The sequence below is a fragment of the Sander lucioperca genome, chromosome 12 (assembly GCF_008315115.2).
Source record: "Sander lucioperca isolate FBNREF2018 chromosome 12, SLUC_FBN_1.2, whole genome shotgun sequence".
Classification (NCBI taxonomy): Eukaryota; Metazoa; Chordata; class Actinopteri; order Perciformes; family Percidae; genus Sander; species Sander lucioperca.
Window position 1 is genome coordinate 30,401,336 of NC_050184.1, and position 19,704 is coordinate 30,421,039.

The 19,704-nt window shown below is 42.2% G+C and overlaps 1 protein-coding gene and 2 long non-coding RNA genes across 3 annotated transcripts; 1 reads left to right on the forward strand and 2 right to left on the reverse strand.

Annotated features, from left to right (window-relative positions):
• Positions 1-2,639: 2,639 nt before the first annotated feature.
• LOC118496524 lies at positions 2,640-3,803 on the forward strand. The gene is made up of 4 exons (XR_004899090.1): positions 2,640-2,694; positions 2,823-2,994; positions 3,221-3,352; positions 3,664-3,803. It is a non-coding gene; the product is annotated as an uncharacterized LOC118496524 (long non-coding RNA).
• An 8,097-nt stretch (positions 3,804-11,900) lies between these two features.
• LOC116062767 lies at positions 11,901-13,096 on the reverse strand. The gene is made up of 4 exons (XR_004108092.1): positions 13,042-13,096; positions 12,740-12,911; positions 12,382-12,513; positions 11,901-12,077 (listed from the first exon to the last, which is right to left on the reverse strand). It is a non-coding gene; the product is annotated as an uncharacterized LOC116062767 (long non-coding RNA).
• Positions 13,097-14,299: 1,203 nt separating this feature from the next.
• LOC118496495 lies at positions 14,300-18,857 on the reverse strand. The gene is made up of 4 exons (XM_036008382.1): positions 18,795-18,857; positions 15,487-15,703; positions 14,367-15,274; positions 14,300-14,305 (listed from the first exon to the last, which is right to left on the reverse strand). The coding sequence occupies exons 2-4, from the start codon at positions 15,692-15,694 to the stop codon at positions 14,300-14,302; spliced, it is 1,122 nt and encodes a 373-aa protein (XP_035864275.1). The 5' UTR covers positions 15,695-15,703; positions 18,795-18,857.
• Between the last annotated feature and the right edge of the window lie 847 nt (positions 18,858-19,704).

Sequence of the window (19,704 nt, forward strand, 5' to 3'; positions counted from 1 at the left end):
CACATTGTCTGATTTGACAGTATTGTCATTTTCTTTCTTCTCAGTATACAACATGCCTACCTTTCTGGAGAAAATGATGGAGATTGTGCCTAGGGCACTGCCAAATATTCCAGATCTATCCACAACGCTATAATTGATAGAATTGTAAATGCTGGCGGCTTTACATCAACACAAAAACTCAAATATGTAAAAGAGGATGACTTTGCAGACTTACTGCCTCTTGTTAGACGGCGACAACTTTTGGAAGTATTCCAAATAGGTAAGCTTGCTTTTTAGGTTACAGTACTATTCCATTATATCATGGCTTGCAGAAGTTCATAACCAATGTATATTTCACAATTTAAAACAACTGGGATTTGGATCTGGATTGATTTTCTCGGGGAGGAGAGGATTCTGCAGTTGTTATATTTTGTTGATGCCTTCAATTAAGTTCACATGACCCATCTCATATTATTTTTTGTCATTTTTAGAGAGTAAAGTGATCACAGTAAACCTTGAAATCGTTCCATCCTCCCACCACCGAAGTCAGCAGCAACTGTCTATCAATCATCAGTCCATCTAGAAGTGAGGACAGCCCGTCTGCCTCCCAGCCTGTAAGGAAATCATGGCCAGAGTCTTTTAAGGTGCCATGGGACCTTATGCCTGCGGAGATTTGCACAGCCATTTCATCTCGTAGAGACCTTCACCAGGTGCACGACGGCAGATGGTCAGGATACTGTCCGATGAGATGAGGAGCATGAGCTGAATCCCACACGAGCACAGTGCCTTGTAGTTTGCCGGAATATCGTTCACCATACCCAGAAAGTTTTGCTGATCAGCGAGACAATGGACAGCTTCTAGATGGTGGATACACATCTCTGCTGATTCAAGTGAAAATCGCATCGAAAATCTGAACCGTGCAAGCAGTTTTCATCAGCACCGTTCAGCTAGCCACGGACAAAGAGAGGGCCTACTGACACATACGGATGTACAGATTCCAGCCCAGCCTCCCTGCAGAAGAGACTGAGGACACATGGAGACCAAGCGTCAACAACTAGAAGGGATCTACAGTCCAGATGGCACAGCTGGTGCTGAGAGACCACAGGTAAGAAGCTAATGGATTCTACTTTCTACCTGCAGCGGTCCCACATCAATGTTGTACCTACACCAACCATTGCAACTTTAAAAACAAAGTGGCCGTACTTGTTCAGTCACAAAGGACTATACTCCCACTTTGAGCTTCTTACTGATATTCCTGTGCTGCGTAGCCTTGACCTTGCCATGGAAGAGTGTGGCAAAGCGATTGTGGAATGTTCAAGACTAAACCGACAATGCAAGGATGAAGGAAGTTCTTCGTCAGCTTGATGATGATGTCGAGCTGTCCTATCAGGTCATCCATCTTCTTCTGTCTCACTTTCCGAAGATGTCTCAGGACTCATTGTTCTTGCAGATGTAAGTCCCCTTACACACAAACACACCACACACACACACACACACACCCACCTCTCTCTGACCATCTATCTCTCCCTCACTCTGCCTTTATCTCTATCTATTCCTCTATCTCTACCTATCTGTTTCACTCTGTCTCTCTCTTTCCTCGTTACCTACCGTGTATCTATCTATCTGTTTTATCACTATCTCCCTATCATCTACCGTATTTTCCGGACTATAAGTCGCGTCCGGAGTATAAGTCGCATCAGTCAAAAATGCGTCATGAGAGGAAAAAACATATATAAGTCGCACTGGACTATAAGTCGCATTTAGTTAGAATTTATTTCACAAAATCCAGATCAAGAACAGACATTTAATCTGGAAAGGTAAGTTATTCAACTACACAGTAGCACACAGAATAAGGGGCTGAATACGGTAGTGTCCGTATGTTAACGTAACCATTAACAGTTATTCACTATACAACAGAATACAGAACAACTACCAGGGCGTGGAGACGTAACTGCACCGTTGACGTGCATCTACATCTGTGGACTCGTTCCACCCGCTCTGGCCATCTTGCTTTCAGCGCGCGACTAGCTTTCTTTGTTTTCTTCATTGCAGTAAGAGTCACCTTTTCGCCAGTCCCTCACAAGTTTTCTCTCTCACTCCAAACTTTCTGCAGCTCGATTACCGTTTTCGGCTGCATATTTGACTACCTAAAGTCACCTGCAGTTTCTTTTTTGCCTAGAGCGCCCTCTGGCGGCTGTAGACGGTAATGTTTTCAGCATGAAATAACATTTAAAAACGTGAAATTATAAATATTTTGATATATAAGTCGCACCTGACTATAAGTCGCAGGACCAGCCAAAGTATGAAAAAAAGTGCGACTTATAGTCCGGAAAATACGGTATCTCTATCCTTCTTTCTTCCTCTCTGTCTCTCTATTTCTACCCTCTGCCACTTTCCCCTCTCTCTCCCTCCTTCCCTCTCTCTCTCTGTCTCTCCCTCTATTTTGTATCTATCTATCGCTCTCCCTCTATCTCTTTTATCTATCTCACTTTATCTATCTATCCATCACTATCTCTATCTATATCCCCCTCTATCTCTTTTCCTGTCCTCTCCCTCTATCGATCTATGTCTCGATCTATCTATCTATCTATCTCAATGGTAGTCTTATTTCATTAATATTGTGTTTAATTTGTTCTATTTCCTAGGGATATGCCACTGCGGCTGACCTGGAGAGTTCACTCCCTTTACCTGCAACTCCTCGTCTGATACTTCTTGGTAAGTTGGTTTAGATAGGACAGTTGGCTTTAGTGTTGTATGTAGTGAATTCAATGGTATCAAACTAAACTCTGTATTCAAAATGAAACTAAAACAGAAATTAGACAGTTAAAACATTTCTGTTTCAGGAGAAACAGGAAGCCACTTCCAACGCTGGATGCTCAGCATTGAGGGCCATATTGTGTGCGAAGGGATCCAGTCCACCTTCGTGACAGGGCTAGCGTCTTTTTTTTCATGTTTTTACATCTTCAACCTACAGTACCAAGAGGAGGCAGCCTGCACACTTGAATTCATCCAGAGGTAAGATTTTGTCTGCAATGTTCTGGCCTAGCTGTTGCTCAAGCATGGTTTCAACAGGTCTGATGGGATTTAGCAATTAACTTTGCTTTAGAAAGTTTTAGTGCAACTTACAATATTCATAGACACATAGTCCATGTTGAGGATAGTTCATGTACATTTGTTGTCTTTGTTGTGCTGCTAGTGCTGTGTGAATTACTAGATTTCCAACCAGTGTATAATTTTTCAGACGCTTTGTGGGTATAAACCCAGAAAAAGGGACAAAGGCTGCAAAGGGGAAAAAAAGAAGAACTGTCAATGCACACGTCGCCAGCCTCATGCGCAGACTCATGGATTTTCAGTGGGATTTCATTTGAAAAAGGTGAGATAGATTTATACAGTACACGTATGTTCAACAGCAATGATTCAGGAGGCTGGGAAAATTAATTCTCAACTCCCTTTCAAAGTTAGAATGATGAACTCCTCTTCCATGCTCTTTGCCATTCTTTTTTTGTTCTTTCAATGAATTTTACTTATCACACTTTCTATTATTTTGTTATTCTTTCTGTTTTGTGCTCTGTTCCTGAAATTAGCTTTTGTTAGGTCAAGCCAGGTGAAGTTATGGAACTCATATCTCTCTCTCTCTCTCTCTCTCTCTCTCTCTCTGTGTCTGTCTCTCTCTCTCTCATACAGACCCAAGACTTTCGAAAGGATCCTCATTGTGTGCTTTGAGAAAATGGTTAGTGGTCTATGCAGTGACAGTGTTTTTATTGTTTATTGCTCTTTATTGACCAGGAGTTCCATGAAGTGTTAAGTCTAGGCTTAAATGTATTCATACATGTTGATTTCAGTGGTTTGGTAACATTAAGTGTTTTGTTATATTGAACAATAGGGGTGGAACGGTACATGTATTCGTATTGAACCGAAACGGTACGGGCGTCTCAGTTCGGTCCATGATTTACACGGAGAATACACGTATAAAAATAATAAAAGTTGCGTGCAAATTAATTAATGTAATGCGGAACTACTGTTAGACATGCGTTTCTTAAGGCCCTGACACACCAACCAGACGGCCGACCGTCGGCAGTAAAGTCAGTCGGAGTGATCAGTCGGGTCCCGAGGTCCAGAAAGTTCCTCAGAACACACTGAGGAGACGCCGACTTGAGCGTACGCTCTGCACGTGCACGAAACGTAATACGTCTCCATAGCAGCAGGCGGCGCTGCTCTGTATTGTTTCCATTAACAGTCTGATTATTTCCCAGAAAATGAAAACCGGCAGCTGATTGGACGAACGTGTCACGTGGCTCTTTTTTCTCCGGAAATTCACAGCCAGACTGTCATGGCGGCTCGTTCAGAATACGATCTCATATTGGACTAAAATAGTTCACCGAAACATGTTTCTGAAAACATTTGAAGAGAGAAATAGGCCGTGCAGTTTCTGAATCTGTCTTCATTTCAGATCAACAAAGGTCAGTTTAGAAGATTTTGCTCAGATTTTGAGAGACTCATCTGCTCCCTATTTCCGGGTGAGTCCCGACTGCTCTCTCCAGACTGAACATGTCAGGTCGGCCAAAATGACGGACACACCGAACAGACTCGAGTCACCGACCTCGCCAGACGGTCCAACGGCCGATAATCGGGTTGGTGTGTCTCCTCTATTAGGGACACCTACATGTCGAGTCAGTCAGTCCAGTGAGTCCACACGAAGCAAACTAGTCCCTTCATATACAACCAAACACGGACGTACTGTAGCTGTATCCCTTCTTGCCTCGACCACAAATGGCCTCCAGGCCCGTTTGCTTCGCTGTTTGCTCCGGTATTAGCTGTTAGCTCCGCCGTTAGCTGTTAGCTTCGTCGTTAGCGTGTAAAGCTAACACCACAATTCGCCAACAGCTCTGTAACCGAAGTTGCTTTGTGCATTCACATATGAGAGCAGCGCTTGGCTCCCATATCACACTACTAGCTGATTGTCTTATTTTGTTTACAAGTTCCAGGTGGAGTCTGGAGATGATGCAGGGTACTTATTGTTTACTGTTTACATCTTACTTTATATACGCTTCAAGCTGTTACAGCTAGCTCAGGGGACAGCCTGAGAGATGCACAAAAAGAAATTGCCTTCTGCATTTTTGTTATGCTTTTCGCTCCATTGTACCGAACCGTGATGTCTGAACCGAGGTATGAACCGAACCGTGACTTCTGTGTACCGTTCCACCCCTAATGAACAATGTATTTGGGTTTAAAAAATGTATTTGCTACTTTTTAAGCCATGAACATGAGAACATGAGATTTATTTGTGATTAATCAGCCTGTGTAAATTTTTGAGTGACCAGGAGTCAAAGGGAATATCCTTGGTTTGAGTCTTTTTTGCTGAATTTTAGCAGTTCAGGGAACATAAAATGTTGAGGTTTAGGGCCCTATCTTGCTAGTTTAAGATTGACGCAGTTGTCAATTTCCCGTCCAGCGCCCACGTTGTTTAAATAGCAAATTCACCTGCACCCATCTGTGGTCCATGGGCATGCTGGTCTTACAGGGAGGTGTGTTCAGGTGCATTCTGGGCGTGCTGGTCTTACAGGGAGGTGTGTTCAGGTGCATTCTGGGATCTTGAGGCAGCGGGAAGTGATGGCACCATTGACCAACAAAACCTGGTCTAAAGTCAATAACGCAGCATTTCATTGTTATTTTAACAGAGCATTAGTAAAATGCTCCTAGGCTCGTGCACAGCGCGCACACTATGCTCGTTACACACACAGGGACGCACACACACACACACACACACACACACACACACACACACACACACACACACACACACACACACACACACACACACACACAGGGCCGCACAGCATCACACACACATGCAGAAGATTACAAATAAAAATATTACGGTGCTAATCCTCCATCATAACAGCAATGCTCCAAGGTCCAAACGCGCCTGGCTTTTAAAGGGAATGGGAGATGATCTCTGATTGGTTGATTGCATGTTACGCCCAAAACACACCTCTGATTAATGAAGACACTAAGTACAACCCTTTAGGACCATGCACCCGGCGCACACACTTTTTATCTGCCGTCAAACTAGCAAAAGTGTATTTAGACACGCCCTAAACACACCTGCACCAGGCGCTTCACGCCGTGCGATTAGATCGTTAAAATAGATGTCAGCAATGAACATGATATACTGTATTTTTATACTGTATTTTTTTTTGTGATTGATCCGATCTGTGTGCCTACATTTGTAGTAATTAACTTTCAGTGTTTATATTACAATAAATAAGTTAATTTCAACATGGAACTGTTTGTTTTCTTTCACTTAAGTATTATGTGATATATTATGCCTATTCTTGTATTAACTAAAGCTAGAATATGTATATTACAATCAGTGGTGCACATTACTATGCTAAAATAATTAACAATAAATTTAAAAAGCAATATTTAATGGAAACAAAATAAATGGTGATTTAACATGAAATAATGGTAACCATGCTGCCAGTAATTTCCTGTTTTTTCTGTGATTTATAGTAAAGTCCTGTTAAAAACATTACGGGAGTGCACTGTAAAAAAACATAACATGAATAAACTGTTAAAATAACATGAAAATAATGGTAACCCTGCTGCCAGTAATTTCCTGTTTTTTTCTGTGATTTACAGTAAAGTCCTGTTAAAAAACATTACGGGAGTGCACTGTAAAAAACATTAACAGGAATAAACTGTTAAAATAACATGAAAATAATGGTAACTCTGCTGCCAGTAATTTCCTGTTATTTAACAGGGAAATAATTAACAGTGTAGCTTAGCCTCCACATTCTTCATGCCCCGGCTCGTGGTGATGGCAAATGATTCCAGTGACAAAAGACGCTGTTGGTGATCCAATATAGTAGTCTGGACACTATCTAATCTAGCCTCAAGTTTGGAAAGCGCCGCATTGAGTTCGGCTTGAGAGAACGACTTGAACTCAGTCAAAAGTGAAGCCGCGTCCCGCTAGCATAGCCGTTAGCATGGCGGCAGTCACTGACGAATCACCCTTCTTCGCGACGTCTTTTTGCGACTTGCTGGATATTCTCTCGTCGTGGCGGGGTGCTGCCAAATATAGTTGAGTATTAATGTTAGTTGTAGCGCTGTGGCTGGACTGTAAAGAAGGTTAGAGACGAAAAGGATAGGAGCCAGGGGGCGAGCGCAGCCGCTTCACCACGCCACAACACCGAAAGTCCACCTTTTAAAGACTGTTTAAGACCCCGCGGGAACTGGGAACAGCGGTCTTCTGGAAGACTTGGAGTTAATCTTTTCTTTGAGAAAAGAACGGCACTGAAATAATTCTTAAAAAAGGAAGATGTGTTCAGAGTTTTGCCGCCCGTATACGGCAAACGTTTAATCTATTAACTATTATTATTATACTATTTAGCATTAGGTGTTTTGGCTTGCTCATGCTAATGTAATCTTAAAATGGCGGCCACCATGGTTGACGTGACTGCATCGTTCTTCCGATACCAACGTATTTTTGTGTATTAGTGTTAGCATGTCTAGCATATCTTAAATGTACAGGTTGTTTATGTGACAATAAGATACAGTAAGGAGGAACTTCTCAACATCAGCAAAGTTCACCACAAGCTTGAAAACCGCCTGTTGGACTGTGACTTTCTCCTTCGTCAGGATCCAGCCAACTACACCCGGCAGGATAGAGCGGCAGCGGCTTCACGCGGTCGATACAGCCGAACCACAGTGAGCCCAAGGCGGAGACGAGGCATGAGAGGTGGGCTACATGCTAGGCTAAAGGCTAGAGCTACTCCACCACCGCTACCTAGCCTGCTGCTGGCCAATGTACGTTCACTGGAAAATAAGATGGACGAGCTGAGGACTAGAACTACAACTCAGCGTGAGTTAAGGGAATGCTGACATACCTAGATATTATATATATATATATATATGATGTATTCCTTAACCTCCGCTGGTTTGTAGTTCTAGTCCTCAGCTCGTCCATCTTATTTTCCAGTGAACGTACATTGGCCAGCAGCAGGCTAGGTAGCGGTGGTGGAGTAGCTCTAGCCTTTAGCCTAGCATGTAGCCCACCTCTCATGCCTCGTCTCCGCCTTGGGCTCACTGTGGTTCGGCTGTATCGACCGCGTGAAGCCGCTGCCGCTCTATCCTGCCGGGTGTAGTTGGCTGGATCCTGACGAAGGAGAAAGTCACAGTCCAACAGGCGGTTTTCAAGCTTGTGGTGAACTTTGCTGATGTTGAGAAGTTCCTCCTTACTGTATCTTATTGTCACATAAACAACCTGTACATTTAAGATATGCTAGACATGCTAACACTAATACACAAAAATACGTTGGTATCGGAAGAACGATGCAGTCACGTCAACCATGGTGGCCGCCATTTTAAGATTACATTAGCATGAGCAAGCCAAAACACCTAATGCTAAATAGTATAATAATAATAGTTAATAGATTAAACGTTTGCCGTATCCGGTCGGCAAAACTCTGAACACATCTTCCTTTTTTAAGAATTATTTCAGTGCCGTTCTTTTCTCAAAGAAAAGATTAACTCCAAGTCTTCCAGAAGACCGCTGTTCCCAGTTCCCGCGGGGTCTTAAACAGTCTTTAAAAGGTGGACTTTCGGTGTTGCGGCGTGGTGAAGCGGCTGCGCTCGCCCCCTGGCTCCTATCCTTTTCGTCTCTAACCTTCTTTACAGTCCAGCCACAGCGCTACAACTAACATTAATACTCAACTATATTTGGCAGCACCCCGCCACGACGAGAGAATATCCAGCAAGTCGCAAAAAGACGTCGCGAAGAAGGGTGATTCGTCAGTGACTGCCGCCATGCTAACGGCTATGCTAGCGGGACGCGGCTTCACTTTTGACTGAGTTCAAGTCGTTCTCTCAAGCCGAACTCAATGCGGCGCTTTCCAAACTTGAGGCTAGATTAGATAGTGTCCAGACTACTATATTGGATCACCAACAGCGTCTTTTGTCACTGGAATCATTTGCCATCACCACGAGCCAGGGCATGAAGAATGTGGAGGCTAAGCTACACTGTTAATTATTTCCCTGTTAAATAACAGGAAATTACTGGCAGCAGAGTTACCATTATTTTCATGTTATTTTAACAGTTTATTCCTGTTAATGTTTTTTTACAGTGCACTCCCGTAATGTTTTTTAACAGGACTTTACTGTAAATCACAGAAAAAAACAGGAAATTACTGGCAGCAGGGTTACCATTATTTTCATGTTATTTTAACAGTTTATTCATGTTATGTTTTTTTACAGTGCACTCCCGTAATGTTTTTTAACAGGACTTTACTATAAATCACAGAAAAAACAGGAAATTACTGGCAGCATGGTTACCATTATTTTCATGTTAAATCACCATTTATTTTGTTTCCATTAAATATTGCTTTTTAAATTTATTGTTAATTATTTTAGCATAGTAATGTGCACCACTGATTGTAATATACATATTCTAGCTTTAGTTAATACAAGAATAGGCATAATATATCACATAATACTTAAGTGAAAGAAAACAAACAGTTCCATGTTGAAATTAACTTATTTATTGTAATATAAACACTGAAAGTTAATTACTTACAAATGTAGGCACACAGATCGGATCAATCACAAAAAAAAATACAGTATAAAAATACAGTATATCATGTTCATTGCTGACATCTATTTTAACGATCTAATCGCACGGCGTGAAGCGCCTGGTGCAGGTGTGTTTAGGGCGTGTCTAAATACACTTTTGCTAGTTTGACGGCAGATAAAAAGTGTGTGCGCCGGGTGCATGGTCCTAAAGGGTTGTACTTAGTGTCTTCATTAATCAGAGGTGTGTTTTGGGCGTAACATGCAATCAACCAATCAGAGATCATCTCCCATTCCCTTTAAAAGCCAGGCGCGTTTGGACCTTGGAGCATTGCTGTTATGATGGAGGATTAGCACCGTAATATTTTTATTTGTAATCTTCTGCATGTGTGTGTGATGCTGTGCGGCCCTGTGTGTGTGTGTGTGTGTGTGTGTGTGTATGTGTGTGTGTGTGTGTGTGTGCGTCCCTGTGTGTGTAACGAGCATAGTGTGCGCGCTGTGCACGAGCCTAGGAGCATTTTACTAATGCTCTGTTAAAATAACAATGAAATGCTGCGTTATTGACTTTAGACCAGGTTTTTGTTGGTCAATGGTGCCATCACTTCCCGCTGCCTCAAGATCCCAGAATGCACCTGAACACACCTCCCTGTAAGACCAGCACGCCCAGAATGCACCTGAACACACCTCCCTGTAAGACCAGCATGCCCATGGACCACAGATGGGTGCAGGTGAATTTGCTATTTAAACAACGTGGGCGCTGGACGGGAAATTGACAACTGCGTCAATCTTAAACTAGCAAGATAGGGCCCTAAACCTCAACATTTTATGTTCCCTGAACTGCTAAAATTCAGCAAAAAAGACTCAAACCAAGGATATTCCCTTTGACTCCTGGTCACTCAAAAATTTTACACAGGCTGATTAATCACAAATAAATCTCATGTTCTCATGTTCATGGCTTAAAAAGTAGCAAATACATTTTTTAAACCCAAATACATTGTTCATTAGGGGTGGAACGGTACACAGAAGTCACGGTTCGGTTCATACCTCGGTTCAGACATCACGGTTCGGTACAATGGAGCGAAAAGCATAACAAAAATGCAGAAGGCAATTTCTTTTTTGTGCATCTCTCAGGCTGTCCCCTGAGCTAGCTGTAACAGCTTGAAGCGTATATAAAGTAAGATGTAAACAGTAAACAATAAGTACCCTGCATCATCTCCAGACTCCACCTGGAACTTGTAAACAAAATAAGACAATCAGCTAGTAGTGTGATATGGGAGCCAAGCGCTGCTCTCATATGTGAATGCACAAAGCAACTTCGGTTACAGAGCTGTTGGCGAATTGTGGTGTTAGCTTTACACGCTAACGACGAAGCTAACAGCTAACGGCGGAGCTAACAGCTAATACCGGAGCAAACAGCGAAGCAAACGGGCCTGGAGGCCATTTGTGGTCGAGGCAAGAAGGGATACAGCTACAGTACGTCCGTGTTTGGTTGTATATGAAGGGACTAGTTTGCTTCGTGTGGACTCACTGGACTGACTGACTCGACATGTAGGTGTCCCTAATAGAGGAGACACACCAACCCGATTATCGGCCGTTGGACCGTCTGGCGAGGTCGGTGACTCGAGTCTGTTCGGTGTGTCCCGTCATTTTGGCCGACCTGACATGTTCAGTCTGGAGAGAGCAGTCGGGACTCACCCGGAAATAGGGAGCAGATGAGTCTCTCAAAATCTGAGCAAAATCTTCTAAACTGACCTTTGTTGATCTGAAATGAAGACAGATTCAGAAACTGCACGGCCTATTTCTCTCTTCAAATGTTTTCAGAAACATGTTTCGGTGAACTATTTTAGTCCAATATGAGATCGTATTCTGAACGAGCCGCCATGACAGTCTGGCTGTGAATTTCCGGAGAAAAAAGAGCCACGTGACACGTTCGTCCAATCAGCTGCCGGTTTTCATTTTCTGGGAAATAATCAGACTGTTAATGGAAACAATACAGAGCAGCGCCGCCTGCTGCTATGGAGACGTATTACGTTTCGTGCACGTGCAGAGCGTACGCTCAAGTCGGCGTCTCCTCAGTGTGTTCTGAGGAACTTTCTGGACCTCGGGACCCGACTGATCACTCCGACTGACTTTACTGCCGACGGTCGGCCGTCTGGTTGGTGTGTCAGGGCCTTAAGAAACGCATGTCTAACAGTAGTTCCGCATTACATTAATTAATTTGCACGCAACTTTTATTTATTTTTATACGTGTATTCTCCGTGTAAATTCATGGACCGAACTGAGACGCCCGTACCGTTTCGGTTCAATACGAATACATGTACCGTTCCACCCCTATTGTTCAATATAACAAAACACTTAATGTTACCAAACCACTGAAATTCAACATGTATGAATACATTTAAGCCTAGACTTAACACTTCATGGAACTCCTGGTCAATAAAGAGCAATAAACAATAAAAACACTGTCACTGCATAGACCACTAACCATTTTCTCAAAGCACACAATGAGGATCCTTTCGAAAGTCTTGGGTCTGTATGAGAGAGAGAGAGACAGACACAGAGAGAGAGAGAGAGAGAGAGAGATATGAGTTCCATAACTTCACCTGGCTTGACCTAACAAAAGCTAATTTCAGGAACAGAGCACAAAACAGAAAGAATAACAAAATAATAGAAAGTGTGATAAGTAAAATTCATTGAAAGAACAAAAAAAGAATGGCAAAGAGCATGGAAGAGGAGTTCATCATTCTAACTTTGAAAGGGAGTTGAGAATTAATTTTCCCAGCCTCCTGAATCATTGCTGTTTGAACATACGTGTACTGTATAAATCTATCTCACCTTTTTCAAATGAAATCCCACTGAAAATCCATGAGTCTGCGCATGAGGCTGGCGACGTGTGCATTGACAGTTCTTCTTTTTTTCCCCTTTGCAGCCTTTGTCCCTTTTTCTGGGTTTATACCCACAAAGCGTCTGAAAAATTATACACTGGTTGGAAATCTAGTAATTCACACAGCACTAGCAGCACAACAAAGACAACAAATGTACATGAACTATCCTCAACATGGACTATGTGTCTATGAATATTGTAAGTTGCACTAAAACTTTCTAAAGCAAAGTTAATTGCTAAATCCCATCAGACCTGTTGAAACCATGCTTGAGCAACAGCTAGGCCAGAACATTGCAGACAAAATCTTACCTCTGGATGAATTCAAGTGTGCAGGCTGCCTCCTCTTGGTACTGTAGGTTGAAGATGTAAAAACATGAAAAAAAAGACGCTAGCCCTGTCACGAAGGTGGACTGGATCCCTTCGCACACAATATGGCCCTCAATGCTGAGCATCCAGCGTTGGAAGTGGCTTCCTGTTTCTCCTGAAACAGAAATGTTTTAACTGTCTAATTTCTGTTTTAGTTTTCATTTTGAATACAGAGTTTAGTTTGATACCATTGAATTCACTACATACAACACTAAAGCCAACTGTCCTATCTAAAACCAACTTACCAAGAAGTATCAGACGAGGAGTTGCAGGTAAAGGGAGTGAACTCTCCAGGTCAGCCGCAGTGGCATATCCCTAGGAAATAGAACAAATTAAACACAATATTAATGAAATAAGACTACCATTGAGATAGATAGATAGATAGATCGAGACATAGATCGATAGAGGGAGAGACAGGAAAAGAGATAGAGGGGGATATAGATAGAGATAGTGATGGATAGATAGATAAAGTGAGATAGATAAAAGAGATAGAGGGAGAGCGATAGATAGATACAAAAATAGAGGGAGAGACAGAGAGAGAGAGGGAAGGAGGGAGAGAGAGGGGAAAGTGGCAGAGGGTAGAAATAGAGAGACAGAGAGGAAGAAAGAAGGATAGAGATACCGTATTTTCCGGACTATAAGTCGCACTTTTTTTCATACTTTGGCTGGTCCTGCGACTTATAGTCAGGTGCGACTTATATATCAAAATATTTATAATTTCACGTTTTTAAATGTTATTTCATGCTGAAAACATTACCGTCTACAGCCGCCAGAGGGCGCTCTAGGCAAAAAGAAACTGCAGGTGACTTTAGGTAGTCAAATATGCAGCCGAAAACGGTAATCGAGCTGCAGAAAGTTTGGAGTGAGAGAGAAACTTGTGAGGGACTGGCGAAAAGGTGACTCTTACTGCAATGAAGAAAACAAAGAAAGCTAGTCGCGCGCTGAAAGCAAGATGGCCAGAGCGGGTGGAACGAGTCCACAGATGTAGATGCACGTCAACGGTGCAGTTACGTCTCCACGCCCTGGTAGTTGTTCTGTATTCTGTTGTATAGTTGAATAACTGTTAATGTGTTACGTTAACATACCGGACACCTACCGTATTCAGCCCCTTGTTCTGTGTGCTACTGTGTAGTTGAATAACTTACCTTTCCAGATTAAATGTCTGTTCTTGATCTTGGATTTTGTGAAATAAATTTCTAAATAAATGCGACTTATAGTCCAGTGCGACTTATATATGTTTTTTTCCTCTTCATGACGCATTTTTTGACTGATGCGACTTATACTCCGGAGCGACTTATAGTCCGGAAAATACGGTAGATTGATAGGGAGATAGTGATAAAACAGATAGATAGATACACGGTAGGTAACGAGAAAGAGAGAGACAGAGTGAAACAGATAGGTAGAGATAGAGGAATAGATAGAGATAAAGGCAGAGTGAGGGAGAGATAGATGGTCAGAGAGAGGTGTGTGTGTGTGTGTGTGTGTGTTTGTGTGTAAGGGGACTTACATCTGCAAGAACAATGAGTCCTGAGACATCTTCGGAAAAGTGAGACAGAAGAAGATGGATGACCTGATAGGACAGCTCGACATCATCATCAAGCTGACGAAGAACTTCCTTCATCCTTGCATTTGTCGGTTTAGTCTTGAACATTTCCACAATCGCTTTGCCACACTCTTCCATGGCAAGGTCAAGGCTACGCAGCACAGGAATATCAGTAAGAAGCTCAAAGTGGGAGTATAGTCCTTTGTGACTGAACAAGTACGGCCACTTTGTTTTTAAAGTTGCAATGGTTGGTGTAGGTACAACATTGATGTGGGACCGCTGCAGGTAGAAAGTAGAATCCATTAGCTTCTTTACCTGTGGTCTCTCAGCACCAGCTGTGCCATCTTGACTGTAGATCCCTTCTAGTTGTTGACGCTTGGTCTCCATTGTGTCCTCAGTCTCTTCTGCAGGGAGGCTGGGCTGGAATCTTGTACATCCGTATGTGTCAGTAGGCCCTCTCTTTTGTCCGTGGCTAGCTGAACGGTGCTGATGAAAACTGCTTGCACGGTTCAGATTTTCGATGCGATTTTTCACTTGAATCAGCAGAGATGTGTATCCACCATCTAGAAGCTGTCCATTGTCTCGCTGATCAGCAAAACTTTCTGGGTACTGGTGAACGATATTCCGGCAAACTACAAGGCACTGTGCTCGTGTTGGATTCAGCTCATGCTTCCTCATCTCATCGGACAGTATCCTGACCATCTGCCGTCGTGCACCTGGTGAAGGTCTCTTACGAGATGAAATGGCTGTGCAAATCTCCGCAGGCATAAGGTCCCATGGCACCTTAAAAGACTCTGGCCATGATTTCCTTACAGGCTGGGAGGCAGACGGGCTGTCCTCACTTCTAGATGGACTGATGATTGATAGACAGTTGCTGCTGACTTCGGTGGTGGAGGATGGAACGATTTCAAGGTTTACTGTGATCACTTTACTCTCTAAAAATGACAAAAAATAATATGAGATGGGTCATGTGAACTTAATTGAAGGCATCAACAAAATATAACAACTGCAGAATCCTCTCCTCCCCCGGAAAATCAATCCAGATCCAAATCCCAGTTGTTTTTAAATTGTGAAATATACATTGGTTATGAACTTCTGCAAGCCATGATATAATGGAATAGTACTGTAACCTAAAAAGCAAGCTTACCTATTTGGAATACTTCCAAAAGTTGTCGCCGTCTAACAAGAGGCAGTAAGTCTGCAAAGTCATCCTCTTTTACATATTTGAGTTTTTGTGTTGATGTAAAGCCGCCAGCATTTACAATTCTATCAATTATAGCGTTGTGGATAGATTCTGGAATATTTGGCAGTGCCCTAGGCACAATCTCCATCATTTTCTCCAGAAAGGTAGGCATTGTTGTATACTGAGAAGAAAGAAAATGACAATTACTGTCAAATCAGACAATGTGTACTCTTGTAACATCAGAGAAAAAGTATTACAGTCCATTAGGATTCAGCCAACGAACAAGCTAGTGAGAGAAAATAGAAGTCGTCAGTCATTTGAGGAAAGGTTGGTAAACATGCTACAGTACATAATTTTGGGGTGTTGATTCTTAATAATGCATTGGCAATGGGAGAGAGGCAAAATATTCCAAACAGCAACCCCAAATGAAAGTAAAATAGCCTGTCTACCAATAAGAGATAGAAATTCCATCAATGACTATTGAACAGCTTCAGATTCTCCTGGCAAGGCTTGTGGGACTGTTTGCTCCAGCATCGTGGCTGTACACTGAAAGGAAGGAATGATGTGGTACAATTACTGCCATGTCAGAGAATGTGTATGCCGGTAAAGGATAATAATCGATAAGGTCATCTTGCTTAACACAGCAGTAACATCCCTGCACTGGAGTAAAGCCATAAATACCAACATCATGAAGAAACACAGTCCTACATTTTTCAGTGAGAAAATATACTGTTGAATGATTCTGTATCAGTATAATGACAATCTTTCCAATGACAAGACCCTCAGAGTTCTCATCTATTGACACAAGCATGTTTTTCTTGTATTTTGTGCCTTTGACAGTTGCCTCATTGGCAATCAGTGTATTGTGAGGGCCAAAATCATAGTTTGAAACAGATGCCCTGATGTAGTCATTGAAGTCCTCAAGAAAAAACTCAGTTGCCTTTTCTGCTACAACAACAGGTGCAAAGAGACTACCAGCCTGCAGATAGGCCTGAAAAAGCTGATGCCTCTCTGAAAGAGTTAAGCAGAGGTTTTTAAAGTTATGGAGCTTTCTGGAGCACTGCTTAAAGTAAGTGTGCTTGCTTTCAAATCTCAGTGTCCATAACCTGATTAGTGGACCAAAACACATTATGAGCTCAGGGTAGTGAGAAACATAATGGTGCTTAGGCTTCAGTTTGTGATTCAGGAAAGCCTCGCTCCTGAAACACAAATACAATGAGACACAATGAGGACCCTCAGATATGCTATCTGTCCAGCTGAAATAGCTGGAGCACAAATGAGAGAGACCATTTCTTGCAGTTGTAAGACAAGTTGCCAAACTTTGTTTTCACTCGGTGACTGAATTTTCTCTCCGATCAGTAGTGGTAATAACCTGAACAGGCACCAGTTTTGTACAGCATGGCCACTGAGTTTGTCACTTCCTGGGTTAACCTCGCATGGTTTGTCATTAGCATCATTGCTGAGATATTTAAACCGATTAATTCTTCAATTTAATTCAAGGTATGTAAACTGTTTGTCTACCTTGACCAGATGCTTAATGTACAATGAGAGGTCAGCGGACACAATGCCTTCAAACAAATCATGCCCAATACATGGTGGCAATCCAGGTTGACATACATGAAAATAGGATAACTCATTGAACAAGGAGTCAAATTTGATACCTCCACTATGGGCTAACCCCCCTTCAATTCTCTGCACATGTTCTCTGTATGACTGTACTGTGCGAGTGGCGGCCCTACTGAGTGGATCTGCATGGAATTTCTCTCTCTCCATTTCACAATATCTGCAGAAATGAATGCTTGTGCTGAAATTCTCAAAGAATCCGCCAATGTTGTGCGACCCCAAGTTGTCACCACAAATAGCATGCAGTATTCCTTTACAGACCTGTCCATCTGGTAACACTATACCACTTTTCTCAAGTTCTTTCCGATCTTTAACCAAGCGACCCAGGACTAAATCCTGGCCAAAATGTTTGAAGTCTTTCTCTTTGCAAAGAAGAACTAATTGCATTTGATCAGTATTTGACCTATTGTATGGTAAAAGGTCTGCCAGAGAAAGATACACAGCAAGTACTTTGTGCTTTTTTTTCCCTGACCCAAGTGGGTTTACCACCTCGAAAGCGTCTTGATATAAGATCAAGCCTAACGACCCATCTTTTTTAAGTGTGTTGTCTGTTACATTCTCCCCATCCCACACATCCTGAAAAACATTCTCAGTTTCTTTATGGGCATGAACTTGTTTGTATTGCTCAAATACAGACTGACTCTGAAAAAGAGCGTTGAGTGTTTGGTCTATAGGGACATAATGGGCAAAGCTGTCCTTCCCGGCTTCATTTTGTCCAAGGCATATTGGAACAGGTTCGACATAATTAAATTGACTCTTGAAAACAGTCTTTCTCCGTAGATCTGTTTTTAATGTGTGTGTATTGTGAGTTTGGAAAAGATCTTCCGCTTTCAGATCATCAATTAGAGCCCTAATTGAATCATCTGAAATCCCCATCTGACGTAACTTCTCATCCAATTTAAAAAATATCTGAGACTGGCTGAGATCATGTATTGACTGCATATCTTCAATGATTGTCTGAATGGTGGAGGCTGGAAGCAGTAACTTTGCCTGTAGCTTAAGATAAAACAGAGCAAGATTCCTCAAAAACAGTGAATCTTCAATATTTTCTGGGCTAAACTCCAAATGGTCTGCATTGTCAGCAGCATCAATCTCCACATCACACTGCGAATCACTGTCTCCATGAGGACCACTAGATCCACTTACACCAGCCAGACTGACAACAGAATCCATTAAATTGCCCTCTTCACTTCTTTTATGTTTTCTTGACAAATGAGATGTAAATGTAGAAACCACAGTAAATGTTTTATCACATTGCTTGAAGGGACAAACAATAGTTCGTCCTTCTTTGATGTGCACCTTAAGATGAGAATAAAACTCAGTCAAGGAGTCACATTTGGCACGGCAGGAGAAAACATGACACGTAAGATCCACTAGCCTATTCGATCTTGGCTGAACTGTACTTTCCTTATGATGTCTGTAAATATGTCCCTTCAGACCAGCACATTTTTTAAATGTCCTTTGGCAATTAGGGATACAACACTGCAGCACTAAATTGGGTATGTTGCTGTGAATTTGTATGTGTCTCACATAGGCCACAGAGGTAGCTGACTGTTGTCCACAAATTTGGCAAGAAAACATTATGCAAGCCAATTAGACTTATTGATAGATTAGCTTATTGACAAATAAGACACCATTCAAATTTCCACCTGGTTCTGAGAGATAAATCCAGTGAGATCATCTTGATCAGCAGTGTGATCAGGGATAGGACTCTGCATCTGTAATTAAAAACAAAAACAAATGTAAACATTTATCTACAACTCAATGATAATCAAAACAGCAAAAAAACACAAAAGATGGTGCACTATGCCAATGCAAATAAAAGAGAATAGCTGTTCACATAGATATGGCACTAGCCCAATCAGTAGTGGCTGTTTTTACTGGATTTACCTCATTGCTAGGCTTTAGCTACCACATAAAATAGTCACACTAGGGCTGCACAATTAATCAAATTTTAATCACCATCACGATTTTGGCTTCGTTCATAGAACGCTCCGTATCAAAGTTTTTTTTTTTTTTTTTCAAAGCTCCGTAAACCACTCTCTGATCACGTGCCTCCATGAGCCAATCAGAGTTGTTCCCTGCACCGCGCAGCTTAGTTTAGATGTAGACAGTCAGAGGACAGAGTAACGTGAGGAAAACTCCACAACAGATAGCAGTCGGTCATAAGTCGGTAACGAGGTTTACCAGTTTACCATTAAACGCAACATTTAGTCCCGTCTGTGTTGGTTTTCAGACCACAGCAGTGACCAGTGCTAGTTTGAGTCTGTTAGCTCATAGCTTTAGTGGCAGACTGTTGTACGTCCCGCTACACGCTCACACTCCACCGTTTAGCTGTCAGCATTTTAGCCGTGTTTACTACTGTAGCTAACGGTAGGCTAACGTTAGCTGCTGTGTAACATGTTATTAGTGTTTACTAGCGTGACATGCAGCGATGTTTCTGTTGCCTCTAACGTCTGTTTTGGAGCATCAGAGCAACGCAGACATTTAAGTGGCACCGTAATCCGCGTTGCTATTTCGTCCGGTGGATGCCCTATTGGCACCGGATTTTAACATGCG